General features: G+C 42.5%; 1 protein-coding gene and 1 non-coding gene across 8 annotated transcripts; both read left to right on the top strand.

Annotated features, from left to right (window-relative positions):
* Positions 1 to 2634: 2634 nt before the first annotated feature.
* Positions 2635 to 19646, top strand: gne (glucosamine (UDP-N-acetyl)-2-epimerase/N-acetylmannosamine kinase). 7 transcript variants are annotated; one of them, XM_031559267.2, is made up of 15 exons: positions 2681 to 2837; positions 9161 to 9184; positions 9905 to 10113; positions 10294 to 10540; positions 12626 to 12833; positions 13331 to 13483; positions 13918 to 14130; positions 14327 to 14414; positions 14537 to 14747; positions 14836 to 14883; positions 15263 to 15392; positions 16350 to 16571; positions 16940 to 17122; positions 17266 to 17382; positions 17487 to 19646. In XM_031559267.2, exons 3-15 carry the CDS (start codon positions 9953 to 9955, stop codon positions 17720 to 17722), a joined length of 2217 nt encoding a protein of 738 aa, XP_031415127.1. In that variant the 5' UTR covers positions 2681 to 2837; positions 9161 to 9184; positions 9905 to 9952; the 3' UTR covers positions 17723 to 19646. The 7 variants fall into 7 exon arrangements, with proteins under 7 accessions (XP_031415128.1, XP_031415127.1, XP_012686746.1 ...); XM_031559269.2 differs by having other exon boundaries at positions 2721 to 2737; XM_031559264.2 differs by lacking the exon at positions 2681 to 2837 and adding an exon at positions 5548 to 5907.
* LOC116218535 lies at positions 11887 to 12023 on the top strand. Its single transcript, XR_004162925.1, has one exon. It is a non-coding gene; the product is annotated as a small nucleolar RNA SNORA84 (small nucleolar RNA).
* Positions 19647 to 20144: the final 498 nt, after the last annotated feature.

Raw genomic sequence — 20144 nt, 5'->3', positions numbered from 1 at the left:
AACATCAAGCAAGTGCAACACAAGACACACCAAGACAGCTAATACATTATTTAATAGTTGGCCTACCAGGAGAAGGTGGGCGTGGAAGATGCCATCGTCTACCTAATGTACAGGGCTCACTCTTATCTGGACAAGGGGAAAGGTGCTGTGAGAATCATGTTCTTTGATTTCTCCAGTGCCTTTAACACCATCCAGCCCCTCCGACTGAGTGATAAGCTTGTGCAGATGGGTGTGAACGTCCACCTGGTATCCTGGATCACCGACTACCTGACGGAGAGGCCACAGTTTGTCAGGCTGAAAGACTGCGTATCTGAGACTGTGTTGTGCAGCACCGGCGCTCCACAGGGGACTGTGCTCTCTCCTGTCCTGTTCACCCTGTACACATCGGACTCCACCTACAACACGGAGTCATGCCACATCCAGAAGTTCTCTGATGACTCTGCTGTTGTGGGATGTATCAGGGATGGACAGGAGGGTGAGTACAGGAGCCTGGTGGACAACTTTGTGCAGTGGTGCAGACACAACCACCTGCAGCTGAACACCTCTAAGACCAAGGAGATGGTGGTGTACTTTAGGAGGTCTCAGCCTCCTCTGCTACCAGTCTCCATCGAGGGGGTCAGTGTGGAGGTGGTCAACACTTACAAATACCTAGGAGTGCATCTGGACAATAAACTGGACTGGTCAGCCAACATTGATGCAATCTACAAGAAGGGTCAGAGCCGGCTCTACTTCCTGAGGAGATTGAGGTCCTTCAATGTCTGCAACAAACTCCTGCGCATGTTTTACCAGTCTGTGGTTGCCAGCGTCCTCTTTTATGCTGTGGTGTGCTGGGGAGGCAGCATAAAGAAGAGGGATGCGGGGCGACTGGACAGGCTGGTGAGGAAGGCGGGAGCTGTTGTGGGCACCGAACTGGACTGCCTCACAACGGTGGCGGAGAGAAGGACCCTGAGTAGGTTGCTAACTATCTTGGACAGTGTCCACCACCCACTACACAGTACTGTCAACAGACAGAAGAGCATATTCAGTGGCAGACTCCTGTGTCATGCTCATCGGAAAGGCTGAGGAAGTCCTTTGTCCCCAGGGCCATTCAGCTTTTTAACGCCACGCAGAAGGGGAGGGGGAGGGAGATGGGCTTCTCTGCATGAGTCTACCTCAATAACCCTTGTTGGCAAGCACAGACGTCAGACCTTTCTTGTAGTTGGTCACCAGGTTTACACACATCTCAGGAGGGATTTTGGTCCACTCCTCTTTGCAGATCCTCTCCAAATCCTTAAGGTTGCGTTTTCAATGGGAGGGAATGAGGGAATGAGGTTCAAGCACAATATTCCACGTTACATGGCCCCATCCATAGTCCCATCGATGCAGTGGAGTCGTCCTGTACCCTTGGCAGAGAAACAGCCCCAAAGCATAATGTTTCCACCTCCATGCTTGACGGTGGGGATGGTGTTCTTGGGGTCATATTCAGCATTCTTCCCCCTCCAAACGCGGCAAGTCGAGTTGATGCCAAAGAGCTTGATTTTGGTCTCATCTGACCACATCCTGTCTCCCAATCCTCCTTAGAATCATTCAAGTGATCATTGGCAAACTTCAGACAGCCCTGTACATGTGCTTCCTTGAGCAGGGGGGCTTGGTGACTGAGGTCCCAGCTGCCTTGAGATCATTCACAAGCTCCCCCTGTGTAGTTCTAGGGTTATTCTGCACCTTTCGGATGATCACCGATACCGCACGAGGGGATATCTTGCATGGGCCCCAGACCTAGAGCGATTGACAGTTGTTTGGTGTTGCTTCCATTTACGAATAATCGCACCAATAGTTGTCTGCTTCTCACCAAATGCAGTTTTCTGGATTTGTTTGTTGATATTCTATTTCTCACTGTTAAAATACACCTACCATTACAATTATAGATCACACATTTCTTTGCAAGTGGCCAAACTTGCGAAATCGGCAGGGGTTCAAATACTTATTTCCCCCACTGTATGTATATGTGATTTATATATGTATGTCGGTGAGGTGTATAAGTGTATAAGTGTATTTGTGTATAAGCTACTGGATGACCTAAATTTCCCTCAGGATTAATAAAGTATCCATCTATCTATCTATCCATCTTATTACTGACTAGTCAATCAGAAAGAAGACCAGCTTGGCATCTGACTTGCATCTTTTTTATCTCTTTTAGCTCTCGCCAACAAATAAAAGCCAGTCCGAGCCTGACTCTTGTGCAGTCTCTTTCTGGCTTCCTCCAACAACGTCTTCCTCGCTTTCTGCGTTGCCTCTGCCATGATATCCATACAGAGAATACTGCACTTGCTTGTTCTTATAGCTAGCGGGTCTAGGCCTAGTTGTTGTTGCGTGAGGTGGTCCCATAAAGCATAATGTAGTTCTACCGAGAAGTCTCACGCCCTATCCAACAAAGTTACACAGTGCCATACCTGGAGTCCTGTGGCAGTGGCAAAGGCGCCATTCTCTGTATTACTTGTCAGTGTACCATCAAAATAATTTTAAAGCTGTTATTTTAAGGTACAATTGTTACATAATGTTGCTTTAACTAGTAATGTCAGTTGTTGCATTACATAACCTCTAAGTCGCCAACTGACAGAAAACATATCAAATGTGCATAAGCCAGACATGAAGTTGGCGTGGAAGAATGCTTTCTCACTTTCATCTCACAGTCGACAAGCCAGTGACGTCAGGGCCCGAGTGAGTTGTCTGGGTTGGACAAGGAAGTGATTTGCACCATGTAAGTGAATGCTATCAGCAACCTAAGTTTAAAGAAGCAGACAAACGCTTTGTTTGCATACCTTGGTATTCATAGATGTGCCAGGAGTGTCCCGTTTAAGGTATGTTCACTTTAACAAAAAGGAACTATCTATGTTAGCTGCCTGTTTACCTATGCAATGAACTGGGTATCTAAGCTTCACGTGTAACCGACTTTAAACCAAGTAGCTAGCTGGCTAACATCGCCAATATTCCTATCCGGGTACCGTTGTTTGATGCCAGGCCAGCACATTTAGCTAGCTAGAGACGACCATTTTCAGATCTAGTGTATTGGTGGGGCAGATGAGTTATTTACTCACGGTCTTACTCCACGTAGGAAAGAGTAGATTTCACCTCAGTATCTAAACAGTGAATATATTATTGATATGGTTACTTATCAACATAGCTCTTTAGCTAGCAAACTAACAGCTGGCAGAAAGTTGTTGTAGCTAACGTTATGCTACTAATTATCACGGGTAATATGTAGCAGTTCGTTGTCCATATCTTAAAATGAAACAGATAACATTAGTGTTACTCAGAAATATCTAAGTGCTGATTGAGTTCACTGTGATTGTCTCGTAAACCTCAGCAAACTTGAAACGTTTAGTTTAGTCATATCGGTTAGTAAATTATGTGCCAGTTAAAGTGCATGTTGTGCCTAAAATGTTATGTTTATTTTTGTATGTGTGTATATTTTGAGTTCGCCACAATACTGAACATAGGCTAGTACATAAAGGCTATGTTCTTCCATGCATGCGAGAGGAATTTAGACAGACCGACACCCCCTATTACCAGCCTCTGGGGGATGTGTGTTGAAACATGCCCATTTCTTCTTTTGATGTCTGTGTCGGTAGACCAAAATCTAAGGTGAACCCTCTGGATTAGTTTAATGAGATAGGAGAGATAAATTGAGATGAGATGAGATGAGATGGGCAAGACATGACCCAGGACATTGTCTGTGGCACTGTGTTTAGCACAGTGGTTATCAAAGTTCCCATGGCAGGCTGCCCTTAGCTAACTTAGTTGGTTATAAGCATAATAAAATAAAATTAATAAAACAGAAGATTATGTATCATTTTAAAGTAAAACAATCAGTTATTACTACAATAATAATAATAATAACAGGGCTTATATGGTCATGAAAAACCTGGGAGAAAAGTAATGGAATTTGGAAAAAGCAATTTTCAGGCCTGGAGAATTTTTGGAAAAATAATTAAAGCCGGAACATTTCTGAAAAGTCATTGAAATTTGCTTCACAAATACAGTGTATTAGAGAATATGTAGTTCCGTTAAGATTGACGAGAAAAATCTATGCTGGTTAAACAATACTTCCGAACAGTTACGTCACTTGATGTTTTGTTGTTATCTGCGTGGTGTAACGTCAACTTGTGTCTGCGTCACTTTAATACATGTTTATTTTATATCAAACCACATACCGTAGCTTGGCAATGATTTTAGTTAAATTTACTATGGTAAATCTTAACATGGATTTTTATTCTTATTATTATTTTATTCTATTTTCATGTGTACATTCAGTTTGCCTTCCATTTTATGTAGTCTGAAATAATAGCTTTTTGGAGATCACAAATCTAGGCCTTCTACATTTATAACTTACCTTGCTCACCTCTGACACCCCTACTTTTGTGCTCCTGGTGGATGTTTTTTCGTTGGTAAGTTTACGTTGTGAGGCTAATGTAAGTTGTGAGGCTAATGGAAGATAAACATATTGGAGAGAGGGCAAAAATGAAATGCAGCCGCTTAACATGGTGGAGAGTCCCTTTTTCCGAAACATGCTAGAAGAAATTAAGTTTAGAGTTTAAGGTAGGCTACCCTGTCACTCAGATGTTGTGTTGAGAAATATGTATGAAGTCAGTCAAGTGCAGTCAAACCTTTTGAGAAATGGTGACATCTCTTCTGTCTCATTTAGCACAAAAGGTGAAATGGTTGCGGCTCAGAAGATTTTTCATCCAATCGAGTTGAATACTAATAAACAAGTATAACAAGTAACAATGGATGCATTGTTGCCTATATCTGATATACAGTGACATTTGATGAATCACAAAATGGTTCTACTTTGTTTAGGAGGAATGATTGGATGCTGAAGGAAATTGTATAACGTTGCCAAACTGGCAGCTTTCAGATTTGTTGTGCACATTGGACTTGTACAGTGGTGAACAAAATTCAACAACATCTTAACCATTTTACCGTTTCGGTACCATGATGCCTAGTGCAGCAGAAATGTCAGTTTTTCATGGGGAAGAAATGATCATGTTTCAAAATGTTTGATTTTGCTGTTTGTGATGATTTGATATTTATTCTTCAGTAAGTATGTTAGTAATGTGCTTCTACAGCATTACAGGACTATGCCTGGTTTACTATACCTCATAATTTGCACAACAAATATGGAAATGGTCTGTCCCTGTTTTAGATACCCAAACTCTTTAATCACACAATATATTTCCAAATTAAACTTCTCCTTTTCCCCCTTGGGAATCACTGCAGCTGCCTACAGTTTTAGAACGGCATTCAATTCAAAATAGGGGAGACTGAAATCACAATGTGCACTGAATTGAAGTTGCAAAAATGCCAAACTCTATGTCCAAATGTGGCCTGTTGGTGGTGCTAGTAAGGCACCGGAGTCTGTGAGACCGGTTTGGATGAAGGATTTGTGTGTGTGTGTGTGTGTGTGTGTGTGTGTGTGTGTGTGTGTGTGTGTGTGTGTGTGTGTGTGTGTGTGTGTGTGTGTGTGTGTGTCAAAGCCCTCCCCCGCCATCGCTCTTTTCTGCCACTGAGAAGATGCTGAGTGGGTGGGATCTATAGCCTTTTTGTCTTGCTAGGCTGCCAATCACAACTGCTAGTTCGTGTAATCCCCTCCTCCTTCCACCGTGTCGGGGGTGTGGTGCTTTGTGAGGCGGAGAGGAAGAGGTAATCGGAACACTGCTCTCAAAAGACTGCATGAGCTGGGTGAAAAACAAGGAGGCAACGGAGGAGTGAGGAGATAGAGGGAGTTACCACCCTCATTTTGAAGGCACAGTGGAAGAATACAGTTGCTTATAGGTTAGAGAAGGTTTTGAAGGCACAGTGGAAGAATACAGTTGCTTATAGGTTAGAGAAGGAGACATGTTCCCTGGTACTGAAGGCCGCAACCCACATGTGAGTCAGCTGCCTTTTCTGTCTTTTTCTTCTCTCCTTTCTACCTTAGTGCCTATCTGCCTCTCCCTGCCCCCCATCCTAATGACTAGTGCTGTGCTCCAGTCTTGTGATGCTGCGTCTTAGGTGAGCTATGGCTGTGCTGCTTTAATGAGGATTGTAAAGAGGCTGCTAGCGCTAGAATGGTAGCGTGGGGCCTAAAACAGGATGCTGAAGGAATGTGTGTAATTCCTTAGTGTGGCTTGGTCCTGCAAAATTTTTCCAAAATCGAATTTGTCAAATGAGTAATTGTCAGTGTACCAATGTATTCAGTGGTTGATGTGGCATCTAGTCTGTGTCTATGTAATGAATAACCGCTCTTGTCGGTTTGCACTGGCACGAAGTTGAGTAGATTGCAAGATGATATCTGACCAATGCAGTGCCTGAACAGCGTGTGTGGTGCTATCAGGCTCTCTGAATGTAATTCATATCTGACGGCTGAAAAAAAAGGTTTGCATTAAGTAGGCTATTTCATGGGAGAGAGAGAGAGAGAGAGAGAGAGAGAGAGAGAGAGAGAGAGAGAGATATTGTGAATGTGTTTGTTCAGGTTTGAAAGAGTAGTATACCTATTGTTGTCCAGTCCAAATCAATCCACATTTGACCTGAATGTATAACCTCACGAGAACAGTTAGCTCAGTGAGCTCCAGCCAGCAGGAGGGTGCTTTCAGCTGATAACACAACCCTTATTTATTACAAGAGTTTCAAGGTTCAGTGGCCAGTTCAAGGTTGTGTGAGGAGCTGGTCATTCTTTTTGAAAATAGTCTCAGTTGTGCTTTTTACACTGTGTTAGAGTAGTCACCCAAATGTGACGTGTGTATGAAACTGCTCTGGCCCATGTGCATGGTTTCAGTCCTAACTTGCCTGTGGCAGGGCACAGAATCATGTGCTTTAAACCCCCCACAGCTAAAGGGGTCTGTGTTCTTTAGATGGCTGTGGTGACCCTCAATAAAGACATCAGTCAACTAAGTATGGTAGTGGCAGCAAATAGTAGTAAGAAGCTGTTAACATAGTGGAGGCAATGAGAATGATCATGGGACTCCCCAAACCAGCCTCATCTTTACTCACCGCTGCAGGGAAGGTACTGAGAACTGGAAACTATAAATAGCATCACAGTACTTTGGCCAACAATTGCTGGTTAGAATTCAGTTCAAAGGTTTAGTGCAATGTAGATGGTAGTAGTACTTATGTGTTTATCTTTGCTAAATCTATGATCTTTGATAAGTGGAGTCCTTCACTGTAACAGAACAATGGCCCTCATTCTCGAACATTTTCTGAAGTTTCTTCTGAAATGTTTCTTACGGGCTTCGGAAAAACAACGTAAGCAAAAGACATCCGCCAAATTCATGCACGCTTGAAAATGCGGTCCTACGCAGCAGAAGTTTTCTGGGCTGTGCTCCCCCGGAAGAGTTTTCTTAAATTGAAAGCGCGTTCTCGTGCGCCTGAATTTGCATACATACACGCCCTGCCAGCTCCTTATAAGGGCACGCAACCGTAGTGACGTGTGCAGTCGGAATCGACCGAATCTACACGAAAGCAACTCGTAAACGAGTCATGTCAAAGCGGTTTCGTGTACATTACATTTAGTCATTTAGCAGACACTTTTGTCCAAAGCGACGTACAAGGGATAGAACAGTCAAGCTACGAGCAATAGAGACCTAGTGTAACAATAAATACTACTTTACATAAGAAATAGAAAAACGAAATAGGAAATAAAAACGAAGTGCAGGAATGTAACTGCTATAAGTGCAAGTTAAGCACTAGTCGAAGTGCCAGTTAGGAAGGGAGGTGCTCTCTGAAGAGTTGGGTCTTCAAAAGCTTCTTAAAGGTAGAGAGGGACGCGCCTGCTCTGGTAGTGCTAGGCAGTTCGTTCCACCAACGTGGAACTACTTGAAAATTCTGGATTGCCGTACTTGCACAGACGGCAGTGCCAAACGACGCTCACTAGACGAGCGCAGCATTCCGGTGTAGTCCTTTTATTTATTTTATGACATCACGGTGCCTCGTAGAATCATGACTATAGGCCTACATGTGAAACGTAATTGTTAATGATACTTTAATCCGAGGATCTGTAGAGTTGATGTGAACGCAATCACCAACGATTTCTCACAAATTAATTAACACGGAGAGTTTTCTTAAATGCGATTCCTCAAAAAACCACAAGATGGCCCCGTGGGCCGAGTTACGACTGCTATTTCGAGTTCGGAAAGTCTTCTGAAGTTCAGAGCAAATCCCAGATGAGAGAACTTTCATGAATGCCGAATGTTGTCCTAAATCCAATTCCTCTTAAATTCCTCTTAAATTCCTCTTAAATTCTTCTTAACTGCGTTCGAGAATGAGGCCCAATGACTATTAACTATTCATGGGAAAATGGAAATAAAATGGAAATTCTTTGCTGGTTGTAGCCGTGAATGCAATCTGAAGCTCCTCTAATAACATGCTTATGCCAAGGGTGTTGGCAGGCAAACCAATGCAGTGGGCATGAGTGCATAATGGAGATGGTCTGTTGTTGGGTTTAATGAGGTTGTCAGAACCATAAAGGATAGCTGATAAGTAATTTTGTATAGCTTAAAACTACAGTGAACATGTCTTATCACCTGTTTGTTTTTAGTTGGAAGCCGAATGCGGACATTCGAGTTCCTGTAACTGCTCTGTTTGACCTATGTCAACATGCGCACTTGCTCTCTCCAAAATCCACATTAAAGTTTGTAAAGGGACTATGGAGCTCTGTGCTCTATCAATGATTATCAGGGCCTTGGGAGAGCACTGGGGGAGGAGATAGGAGGAATGACCACTCCAGTGACTCTAGTGAGTTATAGAGACAGAAGGAACTTAATTTCTCAGAGTTGTATCATTTGACAAAAGATTTGTTCACTGGAATCAGGCTTAATAGATTATCATGAACTGCTTGCCAGTTGATTGATTTTCCCTATTTCTTGTGAACATTATTGATTATTAAAGAATATCAAGAATTTGTTACCTGACTTTAATACAATTCCAAAAGTATTCCACTCCACAATAAATTGAAAACGTGTAAACGAACTGTCGTTAAGTTCAGCAGGAGACGTTTGATTGTAGTCTAGTGTTTACACAATTGAGCCAAGGACATTTTACATTGTCAACAGTGTTGTACCTGAACACTGTAAATATATTCACAATACCAAGTGACTTAGTTATGTTTACTCCTTGAAGTATTTTGTTCTTTGTTTTCTTGCCTCAGCGACTCACTGAGAGGAGCACTCATGTAAGTATGTTCCACAACCTGGTAACCGTGGTAACCCTCTCGCATGGTGATCTTAGGCTTGCATAGATACCTGCAGTGTATCTCATGCCAGGACACTGTGCACTGTGAGTGCTGAGCTGCATCCTGTTTCAGCACATTGTGCAACCAGCAGCCCTGCTGATGTCCTGAGACCTCTGTTATATGTGCTCTCACTTCACTTTGCTTATAACTCCACTGTGGTTATGATGGAAGAATGTTAGAATGCTATAATATTCAACTCTGGTGTCTATAATGTAATTCCTCTTATCAGAAAAAAAGGTTTTTGGTAGAGAGACCAGGTGTAACAGATGTCACTGGAATGTCCCTTTATCTGGTTGGCCCATGCTGTGCTGCAGGTCTGCCTGTCAATATAGTGAGACTGGTTCACTCAGACCTGGTCCTGTGGATCCCACGCTGTTTGATATTCTCTTTTTCTTGAAGGATTATCTGACTTGTCGTGGAACAAGTGCCAACTACAAAACATCCACACCCAGACCACACCAATAATTTGGCCTGGATTTTATTCTTTACTTATTGCCAGTCCTTGAACTTGCTTTCATGGGAACCTGTAAGGCTGGTTTGCATACTAACTCCTCTACCACAGTGTTGGGATGAGACTGCTGACAATCACACAACACAAAGTAGTTTCCTAGTGTCAACCACATGATATTCATACTGTTGTGTTTTTCCCTTTTTTGGTAGGAGCTGTATTACCTAAACGTGCAAAGAGCGAGAGAAAGACTGGAGAAGATGGAAAATAATGGCAAAAGGAAGCTGAAGGTGTGCGTGGCCACCTGTAACCGTGCCGATTACTCCAAGCTGGCACCCATTATGTTTGGCATGAAAGCCAACCCAGATGTTTTTGAGCTGGAGGTGGTGGTGCTGGGATCTCACCTTATTGATGATTATGGGTAAGTTAACATTGGTCAAGGTGTAAGCTACTACTGTTTGTTTATCTGTGTAGTAGTGGTTCGAAAATATTTGTCTTTTTAAATTTCTCTGCGTACTTAAGTACGTAAAAAAAATGAAATTCCAGGAAATGTAGGCAAACACTATTTAAAATGCTTCCCGATATTCCCTGTTCCCCACAGAAACACATTCCGTATGATCGAACAGGATGAGTTTGACATTGGCTCTAAGTTGCATACGATTGTGCGCGGGGAGGATGAGGCGGCCATGGTGGAGTCCGTTGGCCTTGCGCTTGTCAAGCTGCCCGATGTCCTCCAGAGGCTCAAACCTGATGTCTTGATTGTCCACGGTGACCGGTTCGATGCTTTGGCCCTGGCTACGGCAGCAGCCCTTATGAACATTCGCATCTTGCATCTCGAGGGAGGAGAGGTGAGGATGTCAGGAGGGAGATAGGGTTTAAGCGCAGCATTTCAGATGTCTCAGAAAATCAAATCCCAAGACTCATTACTCACTGTTAGTTAGAAAAGCTAGTGGGCTGGACAGTTTTGCTAGCTAGGTAGGCTAGCTGACAGATTTCTAAATGCACCAGAATAGGATGGATGGATGGATGGATACTTTATTAATCCCGAGGGAAATTTAGGTCATCCAGTAGCTTATACACATATACACATATACACTTATACACCTCACCGACATACATACATAAATCACATATACATACACATAGGGAGAACATATACATACACATAGGGAGAACATTTTCACACAGAGTGTTTCCAGATACAGGAAAGGGTCTGACCCTATTGTACAGAGTGCAATGATTTTGACAGTGTCAGTGTCCAGGAGGAAAGTGATCTTGTGCTGCTGGTGTGGATAGTGCAAAAATATATATATATAATGTTCTTGTGCTTGTGAGGATGGGTAGTGCAAGATAGTGGTCTTGTGCTTGTGTGTGTGTGTGTTATGAAAGTGCAGAGAGCAAAGTGATAGTGCAGAATATGTAAGTGGTAAAGTCTGTGCATGGGGCTGAGATGAGATGAGATGAGGGCAGACTGAGGTAGACTCATGCAGAGAAGTCCATCTCCCTCCCCCTCCCCTTCTGTGTGGCATTAAAAAGCTGGATGGCCCTGGGGACAAAGGACTTCCTCAGCCTGTCTGATGAGCATGACAGTGACAGGAGTCCGCCACTGAATGTGCTCTTCTGTCTGTTGAGAGTACTGTGTAGTGGGTGGTGGTCATTGTCCAAGATGGTCAGCAACCTACTCGGGGTCCTTCTCTCCGCCACTGTAGTGAGGCAGTCCAGTTCAGTCCAGTTCAGTTCAGTGCCAACAACCCGCCTTCCTCACCAGCCTGTCCAGTCGCCCTGCATCCCTCTTCTTTATGCTGCCTCCCCAGCACACCACAGCATAAAAAAGGACGCTGGCATAGTCTAGTAAAAGGGCCCCATTATGCAATCAGACTGAGTGGCAAGTGCAACTCATGCCAGCCAGTGCCGGTGTCATGGTGGTAAGTTTGGAGTTTAGCAACAAAAGAACAAATACGGCATAGACTAGCTTAAAACTGTTGCATCACATCCTTCACTTATTCCACCGCTTCTAATGATGGTCTTTCTCATGCACTGCACACACACTCTCTCCAACAGCTGTACATTGGTGTCACTGTCTTTGATATCAGTCAATTCATTAATATAATTGTGTCCTAAATAGTGTTCATTTAAATTTGTGTTATTTGTAAGACCTTTTGCACTTTATTATCTTAGAAATCTACTACGATCTGCCTGGTGGTTCCCAGAGACAGCTAGTCAGTGCTGATCTGTGGGATTTTGATTGACAGGCATAAAGGGATCTCTGCGATATAATGCATGGTGTCTGCTTCCCCATGCAGCCTCCATAGCCCGGTTTCAGAGACATTCAAAACACCGCTGTAACGTGACTGTTCTCCTTTAGTTATACTTCCATTAGCACAGTACAGTCACAACACAACTAGTGAATTGCCACTAGTTCCTATACAGCCTTGACATAGGCAGTTGCCCCCATGATGTGAGTTTTTGGATGATGAGGATCTTTTGTCGAAGCTCTAGGATTGCTTGTTTACATCTCTCTTGTTCGGACCCAAAAAAAAGAAAAAGAAATCTACCACGATTAGAGACAGAGCCCAATGTGTCATGCATACATCAATTTGCCGTGAGAAGCATTTAAAAATGTGTCCGCCATGAAGCCACATGTAACAGGACCAGTAAAGCTGGCTGTCATGCAGTAGCCACATGTAACATGACCAGTAAAGCTGGCTGTCATGCAGTAGCCACATGTAACATGAAACACAGATGTTGGGACTGTGGCTTATGTGGGGCCTGTGTACTGAAACTTCCAAAATGGGTTTCCTGTTGCTTGAGGGAATGTTCTATATTTTATTGAATTTCATGCATAACATTGTTATGCAGTAAGTTTAACCTACACCTTCTGTGCCATCAGAACTTTGTGTGGTTGTCATGATCATATCTTCCTGCGGGTCTAGGTGAGTGGCACTATAGATGATTCCATTCGGCATGCAATATCCAAGCTGGCCCACTACCATGCCTGCTGCACACGCAGGGCTGAGAGCCACCTCATCGCCATGTGTGAGGACCATTCCAGAATCCTCCTGGCTGGCTGCCCCTCTTACGACAAACTGCTGGCTGCTCACAAACGTGATGATTATGCTGATATTATCAAGGCTTGGCTGGGTATGTCCTGACAAAATGTGTGTGTGTGTGTGTGTGTGTGTGTGTGTGTGTGTGTGTATATAATGGTATATTTTTGGGAATTCACAATACAACACTTTTAATACTTCATGTATTTTGTGAATTACGCCATTTCATATTTTTACATTACATTATTTTTACATTAACAAAATAGCTACAATGTATAGAACTTTAGAGACTTATGATCATCCATAATTACAATGAAATAAGTATAGCATAGGCGCAGAGGTCAAATATTTTGTCCAACTGACTGTGTACCAAAACCACTCATTATTAAATGAATAACTGGTCTGCACATTAACATTTACCCTTGGATTCTCCATCGTACAAACCTGTACACATAGTCGAGACCTCGGTAGAAACATTATTAGGACTTATCGGACTTTATCGGAACTCCTTGCTTACCTCGACTAATTGATCTATTGCTCAAGCACTGATGAATCTAAAACCTCACTGATCTTGTCATATTTTCTGAACAGGAGACGGTGTCAAAGAGCAAGATTACATCGTAGCGTTGCAGCATCCTGTAACAACCGACATTAAGAACTCCATAAAGATCTATGAGTTAATGCTGGATGCACTCATCTCATTCAACAAGCGGACATTGATTCTCTTCCCCAATATTGATGCTGGTGAGGCTAAGAGATTGGTTGTATCCTCTTTCTCTACTTTAAGTCTAAATCAGTCCTTTTTCCTCTTTAATTCAACACTTAGCTGGACTTCAGTAGTGCTTTCAGCAGTTAAATCATTCCCATCCCAAGTGTATAGTGTGAAGTGTTTAGTCCCTTGACTACATTCATTTACTTTAGGTATTAAAGTGTAGTCTATCAGCAACAGCTGTATTTAATGAACAAAGAAGGTATATGTTACTCAAGTAAGGATGGGGCAGATCTCTTTTCATCCAGGAATGCAGTAGTCCATGATGTCAATTGGGGCTATGTAGCTTTGAATTAAAGATCCTCTTCATGCTCCCGTACTCAGCAGCATGCAAACTTTTACAAATGTACAGGTATTGTTTTTGCCATAATAAGCACGGGTGTCTAACTGAACCATTCTCTTTCCTCAGGCAGTAAGGAGATGGTGCGTGTGATGCGCAAGAAGGGTATTGAGCAGCACCCCAACTTCCAGGCCGTGAAGCACGTGCCCTTTGAGCAGTTCATTCAGTTGGTGTCCCACGCGGGGTGCATGATTGGCAACAGCAGCTGCGGTGTGCGCGAGGCAGGAGCCTTCGGCACACCCGTCATCAACCTGGGCACCAGGCAGACAGGACGAGAGACAGGTGTGTGTGTGGATGTTCCAACAAGCACTGGGGTCTCTGTCTCCTGAACCTATGAGGGGATGTGACCAAAGGATGCAGTTCACAGTGTGATTCACTAGTCAGTGCTCTGAACTTTTAAGTTTGGAAGATTAGAGCTTTAGTGCATACTTATGTCTGGTATACAACAAAATTATAACTTTATGATGTTTGATGTTAGGGGAAAATGTTCTCCATGTCAGAGGTGCAGACACTCACAATAAAATCTACCATGCGCTGGAACTTCAGTTTGGGAAGCGATACCCCTGGTACGTACACAGTGATTTTCACTCACTCACTTTTGTTTTATTTAAAAAAAAATAATAACATGTTTGCTGGTATGTATTCAAAGCAAGATGCAGTAGCTAAGCTCTGTTTATTTCCCTCTCAGCTCCAAGATCTACGGTGATGGAAATGCAGTTCCGCGCATCCTCAAGTTTCTGCAGTCCATCAATCTGGAAGAGCCACTGCAGAAGACCTTCTGCTTCCCAGCAGTAAAGGATTGCATTTCTCAGGATATTGACCACATTTTGGAGACCCAGAGCGCCCTCGCTGTGGACCTGGGAGGCACGAACCTGCGTGTAGCCATTGTCAGCATGAAGGTGAGACGCATGCATATGTGTTACTGGCTGAAAAACTCTTTAAGGTCACCTTGATGTCCAGCACCTCACATTTGACTCAATGCTGTAGGTACCCAGCTCTTTTAAAGACAACGCCTCAAGCCAAATTCAGTGTCAGGTACCACGACTTTGCAGTTCAATCTGTACTTACAAACAAATTTAATGCATGCTGAACTGGAAGATTTACGGACTTAATCAGCCCAGGTGAAGAATCTGATATCGGATTAATTGTGATGTGGGCAAAAGCCTTGATTTAAGGATCAGGACATTGGAAATCCAAATTTTCCATACGCTCTCATATGAGACATAATTCTAAGTTTTTTTCAGTTCTTATACATAGAGCTTGTTCATTTATTGACCATGTGATTTTTCTTTGGGGTGGTGTTTCTCACATCCATCTCCATTCATCCTTTGTAATTCCTGAACATGTGATTGCTCTTAAGTCTTGTTGCTTGCTTTAGTAGGATTTCTGACTGTTGTACCCTCTTGTACAATAGGGTAAAATAGTGAAGAAGTACTCCCAATCAAACCCTAAGACCTACGAGGAGAGGATAGATCTCATCCTGAAGATGTGCAAGGAGGCCTTCATTGATGCTGTGCATCTGAACTGCAGAGTCCTTGGAGTCGGTTTGTAGCCCTTCACTCCCTTATATAAGCTATTTTCCCTATTCGACTATTATCCGCACCATATAAAACAAACCTGTGTATTGACCACAGTTTATTCAATGTAACATCGTCGTGTCAGGTGAAACTAAATGCCATGTAGTTGTGGTGCACTACCCATTTAAACGTTGTATGACATAGGAGTGGGCATTTCTTTGGGCCTCTCTGCACCACACACACATACACAAATACCTGCATCCCACTCACAGTGAAAACCATTTATTGAGCGTTTATTTGGTGTTGTGTTGAAATGGACGCTAAACGTTTAAGTCGAATCATCAATCGATCTCCTGCCGACCTAGTACCATAAACGATAATCTTCTGACATCCTTTCAGTTGGAATCGCAACCGCTGAATTAACGTGTTTGAGAAGGGCAAGGGGGAGGGGACTTCTCCCCTTTCATTCACTACATTGATGTCAGAGTAAGCCCTTGCATGTGAGCCCTTGCATGTTTTAAACCGCTCTCCTTGAGGTTCGTGCTCTGTAGTATCCCGTTAAATAGGCTTCCGTCGGGTGGGAAGACAGGACACCCATTACTTAATTGTTATGGAAGACTGAATGTAAATGTTTGAATGCTACATGTAGCCTTTAGCCTCTGCCATCTTGGCAAAATCTGTTGGTTACTTAGGCATACACTGCCCCCAGTCTCCCTGGTGGATGAAATCACTTAGCTCTCTACCTACAACCTATTGATTTTCCAAGTGCTGCCTGTTTCATGCGGCTTATCACATTATCACATTATCACATCTTTATTAACAGGTGTAATAGGCCAGGAAGGTTACAGAATGCCGTATTTGGGCTGTCCATAAGCATTATCAGTAAATCCAGATTCTCATTAAATGTTTGCCTCATATGAGTCAGTGAATTAAGTGAGTCTCTCCACATGGGTGTGCTCCTCTGCCCTTCTGTTCTCTTATCAGGTGTGTCAACGGGAGGCCGAGTCAACCCCCAAGACGGTGTGGTGCTCCACTCCACAAAGCTGATTCAGGAGTGGAGCTCAGTGGACATCAGGACCCCCATTTCCAATGCACTGCACCTGCCTGTGTGGGTGGACAACGACGGGAACTGCGCCGCCTTGGCTGAGCGCAAGTTTGGCCACGGAAAAGGCGTGGAGAACTTTGTTACCATTATCACAGGAACGGGTATGATCTCACAGCCGATATAACTGCCAAATCATTTGGGTTGTTGTTGTTGTTACTACTACTGCTACTCACACTCCCCAAGCTACAGTTACCGAACAGCAAACAAATTGTGTGTGACTGAAAAATAAAGAAACACACAGAGAGCGGTGACTTTTTATGGTCGTTGAAATGATGTATCATAATGGAGCAGATGCTTTTTTTTATCTTTTTTTTTATCACTTTAATAGGCTAAAATAAAACGTCCAAAACACTGTCTGAGTAGAATTACTCAACACTTTGAAGTCCATTCACAAAGCCAAAACATTTTCTTCTTGCAGTGTTAAACAGTTGTTTACACTGTCTGTGTGTGTTTGTGTTCAAATGAACAGGTATAGGTGGGGGGATTGTCCAGCACAACGAGTTGATCCATGGTAGCACATTCTGTGCAGCAGAGCTCGGTCACATTATGGTGTCTCTGGACGGACCAGAGTGTATGTGCGGCAGCCGTGGCTGCATTGAGGCGTACGCCTCTGGAATTGCCCTGCAAAGAGAGGCCAAGAGACTGAACGATGGTGAGAATCAAGCACAAGCACTTTCATTCATTCTTTCTCTCACTCTCTGACTTGCACGCATCCAGATGAAAACACACGTCTTCTAAATGAGCAGCCCTACCTCCAGTGCTGAAACTCATGGTTGTGTGTGCATGTGTGTGCAGAGGACCAGCTGTTTACAGAAGGGATGGCTTTAAAGAAAGAAGAACCAGTCAGTGCCGTTCACCTGATCAATGCTGCTCGTTTGGGCAACCCTAAAGCTGATGCTGTTCTGAGAACAGGTATGTCTCATTCAGTGTCATGCTTGAGATCACACTAGTCGTGTGTACCCATACACATCATTCAGCCAAATGTAATTCTAATAACCTGTCTTTACTGTACTTAGCTGGCACAGCACTGGGTGTTGGTATCGTAAATATTCTCCACATGGTGAATCCGGCCATGGTGATTCTCTCTGGGGTTCTGGCCTCCTTCTACGAAAACCCTGTGCGACAAATCATCAACCAGCGTGCTCTCAGCTCCGCGCGGGACATCCAGGTCATGAGCTCTGAGCTGGAGGAGCCTGCTCTGCTGGGTGCTGCCAGCATGGTGTTGGACTACGCCACGCGCAGAACTTACTGAACATCTCACCTGGAGAGGTCATTCTACGGCATCCTCGCCCTTAACTTCAGACCTCCTGCTGGACCCCAAGCCTGAGACGGCTTTATGATTTGTTGTTTTTTGACTGAGAGAAAAATGCCCTGACCCTGCCTACTACCTAAACATATGCCTTCTGCATTTCATTTTTGATGGATAGGATTTTGGATGGATGGATTTTAACCTTTGTTTTTCACCTGAAACCTTATTTGTTGATATTTTACACAGTGCACCAAAAATATGCTGCCAATTGTTTTATAGCGGAGGCCCAGCCTCTCCCATCAGAGAGCTACCACACGTAGTTGACAGAAGTCCATGTACATGTCATCTGCTGTGTTTAATTTATTTGTACGATTTATACGACTTGAAGGACTGATGGTTGAATTTGGGATCAAACACTAGTCTTCCCTGACAGGTGTGACATGAGTGACAGGTGTGACACGAGTATGAATTCTGTTGTCATTGTTTGTGTCGTAAACTGAATTAGCATGCCCACAGCACAAAGCCATTTTTAACAATCCTGGAGAGGACCATAACTGTTGGTAGAACTTGAGCACAGCATCGCCAGATAAAGTGCACCTCAGCAGTGACATAGACAGAGGCACTATGTCTTGATAAGCTTCATTATTTAATAAGCGCTCCTTCTGTTGCCTAACTAATTTGATTTAGTCCTGATTAATGAAATAAGGACCATGGAGTAGGTACTATGTACATTCAGAGTTCAGTGTATGTATGAATCAGTCTGCGGTAGATATTGCGGGGATCTCACCATTTTGTATGGTCACCAATATAGCTAAAATGCTCAATTGAGACAGGTACAATACCAAGGATTGCAGGCACAGCATACTCTTCAAACCACCTCAGAATCTCTTGAGACACCTTGTACCAGCTGTGCAATTAAATGGAGAAATTATAATATATAATTATATTTTAATTGTAAAATATATATCATACATTATATAATATATGTAATTCGTAATAAAGACTTAACTATAGAATAGCAATGACGCACTATTTCCATGGGCAACAATCTCCCAGTAACAGCTGCATGTCACTGTAATGCCTTGTGACATTCTTGTGTGAATACTGGATTTTAGTGTTTCTTGTTATTCTACAGTTTATCAGGTGTGTTAGAAAAGACTGGTTCTATATCACTGGTGTAAATGGGGTTGAAGCACCATGCCTTGTCTGAATGTCAAAGACGTCATAATCTTCACATTCACCTTCAGTTGCACCTTCAGTGCATTTATGACGGACTCAGTGGTCTGTCACGTATTTACATATTGTGCTTCATTTTGTCATTTTTGTTTACAGCCCACATAACCACCACATTCGTTATAATCGCAAATGTGCAACTGTGGAGATATGATAGGTAATTGAGAGTATTTAGATACTCATGTATGTATGTGAGTGTGCATGTATGTATAGCACATAGTTTAAATAATTTAAAATTAGACAGAGGTGCCTGATAATTCATGATTTAAATATAGAGACTATCCGATAGAATATCCCATATGTATAGAAATGTATTTTGCATTGTACAAAATCTACTTGTCTCCATGCCATTTTATGAGTTAAGAAGTTTTTTTTTATCTGATGTATTCTGTAACAATTCTGGAGCAATATTCTCAAACAAATTTGTTCTTTTACAAATGTGTTATTCCAGCAAAATCATTACATGTTTGAGTAGAACCCACTATATTCAATGTTTCATTTCAGTGAAAATAAAATGTTTATTTTGTGAAAACAAACACTATGAAAATTGAACATGACAAAAATGTATGATATTTTGACCAAGGGTTGATAAATTGAACCACAACAAAACCTGTATTGGTCTGAGTTGATTGTAAATCTGTAGATCATTTAAGATGTTTTTGTTCATGAGGCCACAAAGAATCTTTGAAAATGACTTAATTGTGTGCTTTTTATTATGTATGCTGTTACTTTTATAACTATTAAGTCAGGGCCCAATGCTTTGTCCATCTTATTCACTGGCTATTTTTTTTTTACCAAGATCAGAACATACCAGAGTATGTTTAGAGTGCCATTAGATTAAAAGGGAACCTATTTCTGAAGTGACACGATAACAGTATTATTTATCAGTATTTCTAAAACATTCTAGTAGTATTGCTTGCATTTTGAGCTTAAAGGTTCAGGTAAACAGTTTAAAACCAGAGAAGCCTACTAATTATTATCGTGTTAAGAATTATTTGTGTGACTGTGAAAAATAATAAGGCAATGGGCTTTTCAAGAGACGTTTAGCAGAGCAACATGAACCTACAGACTTTGTCTCTGGCTACACTACATCCTTTATACATGTACCCAAACATTCCTATGAATACTTGAAAACACAAAAACATCCATAGATAAATAGGTTTAAACTTTGCAGAGAACTGTTGGCAAGGTA

This window comes from Clupea harengus, chromosome 22 (genome assembly GCF_900700415.2).
Source record: "Clupea harengus chromosome 22, Ch_v2.0.2, whole genome shotgun sequence".
NCBI lineage: Eukaryota > Metazoa > Chordata > Actinopteri > Clupeiformes > Clupeidae > Clupea > Clupea harengus.
This window is presented reverse-complemented; position numbering and strand designations above follow the sequence as displayed.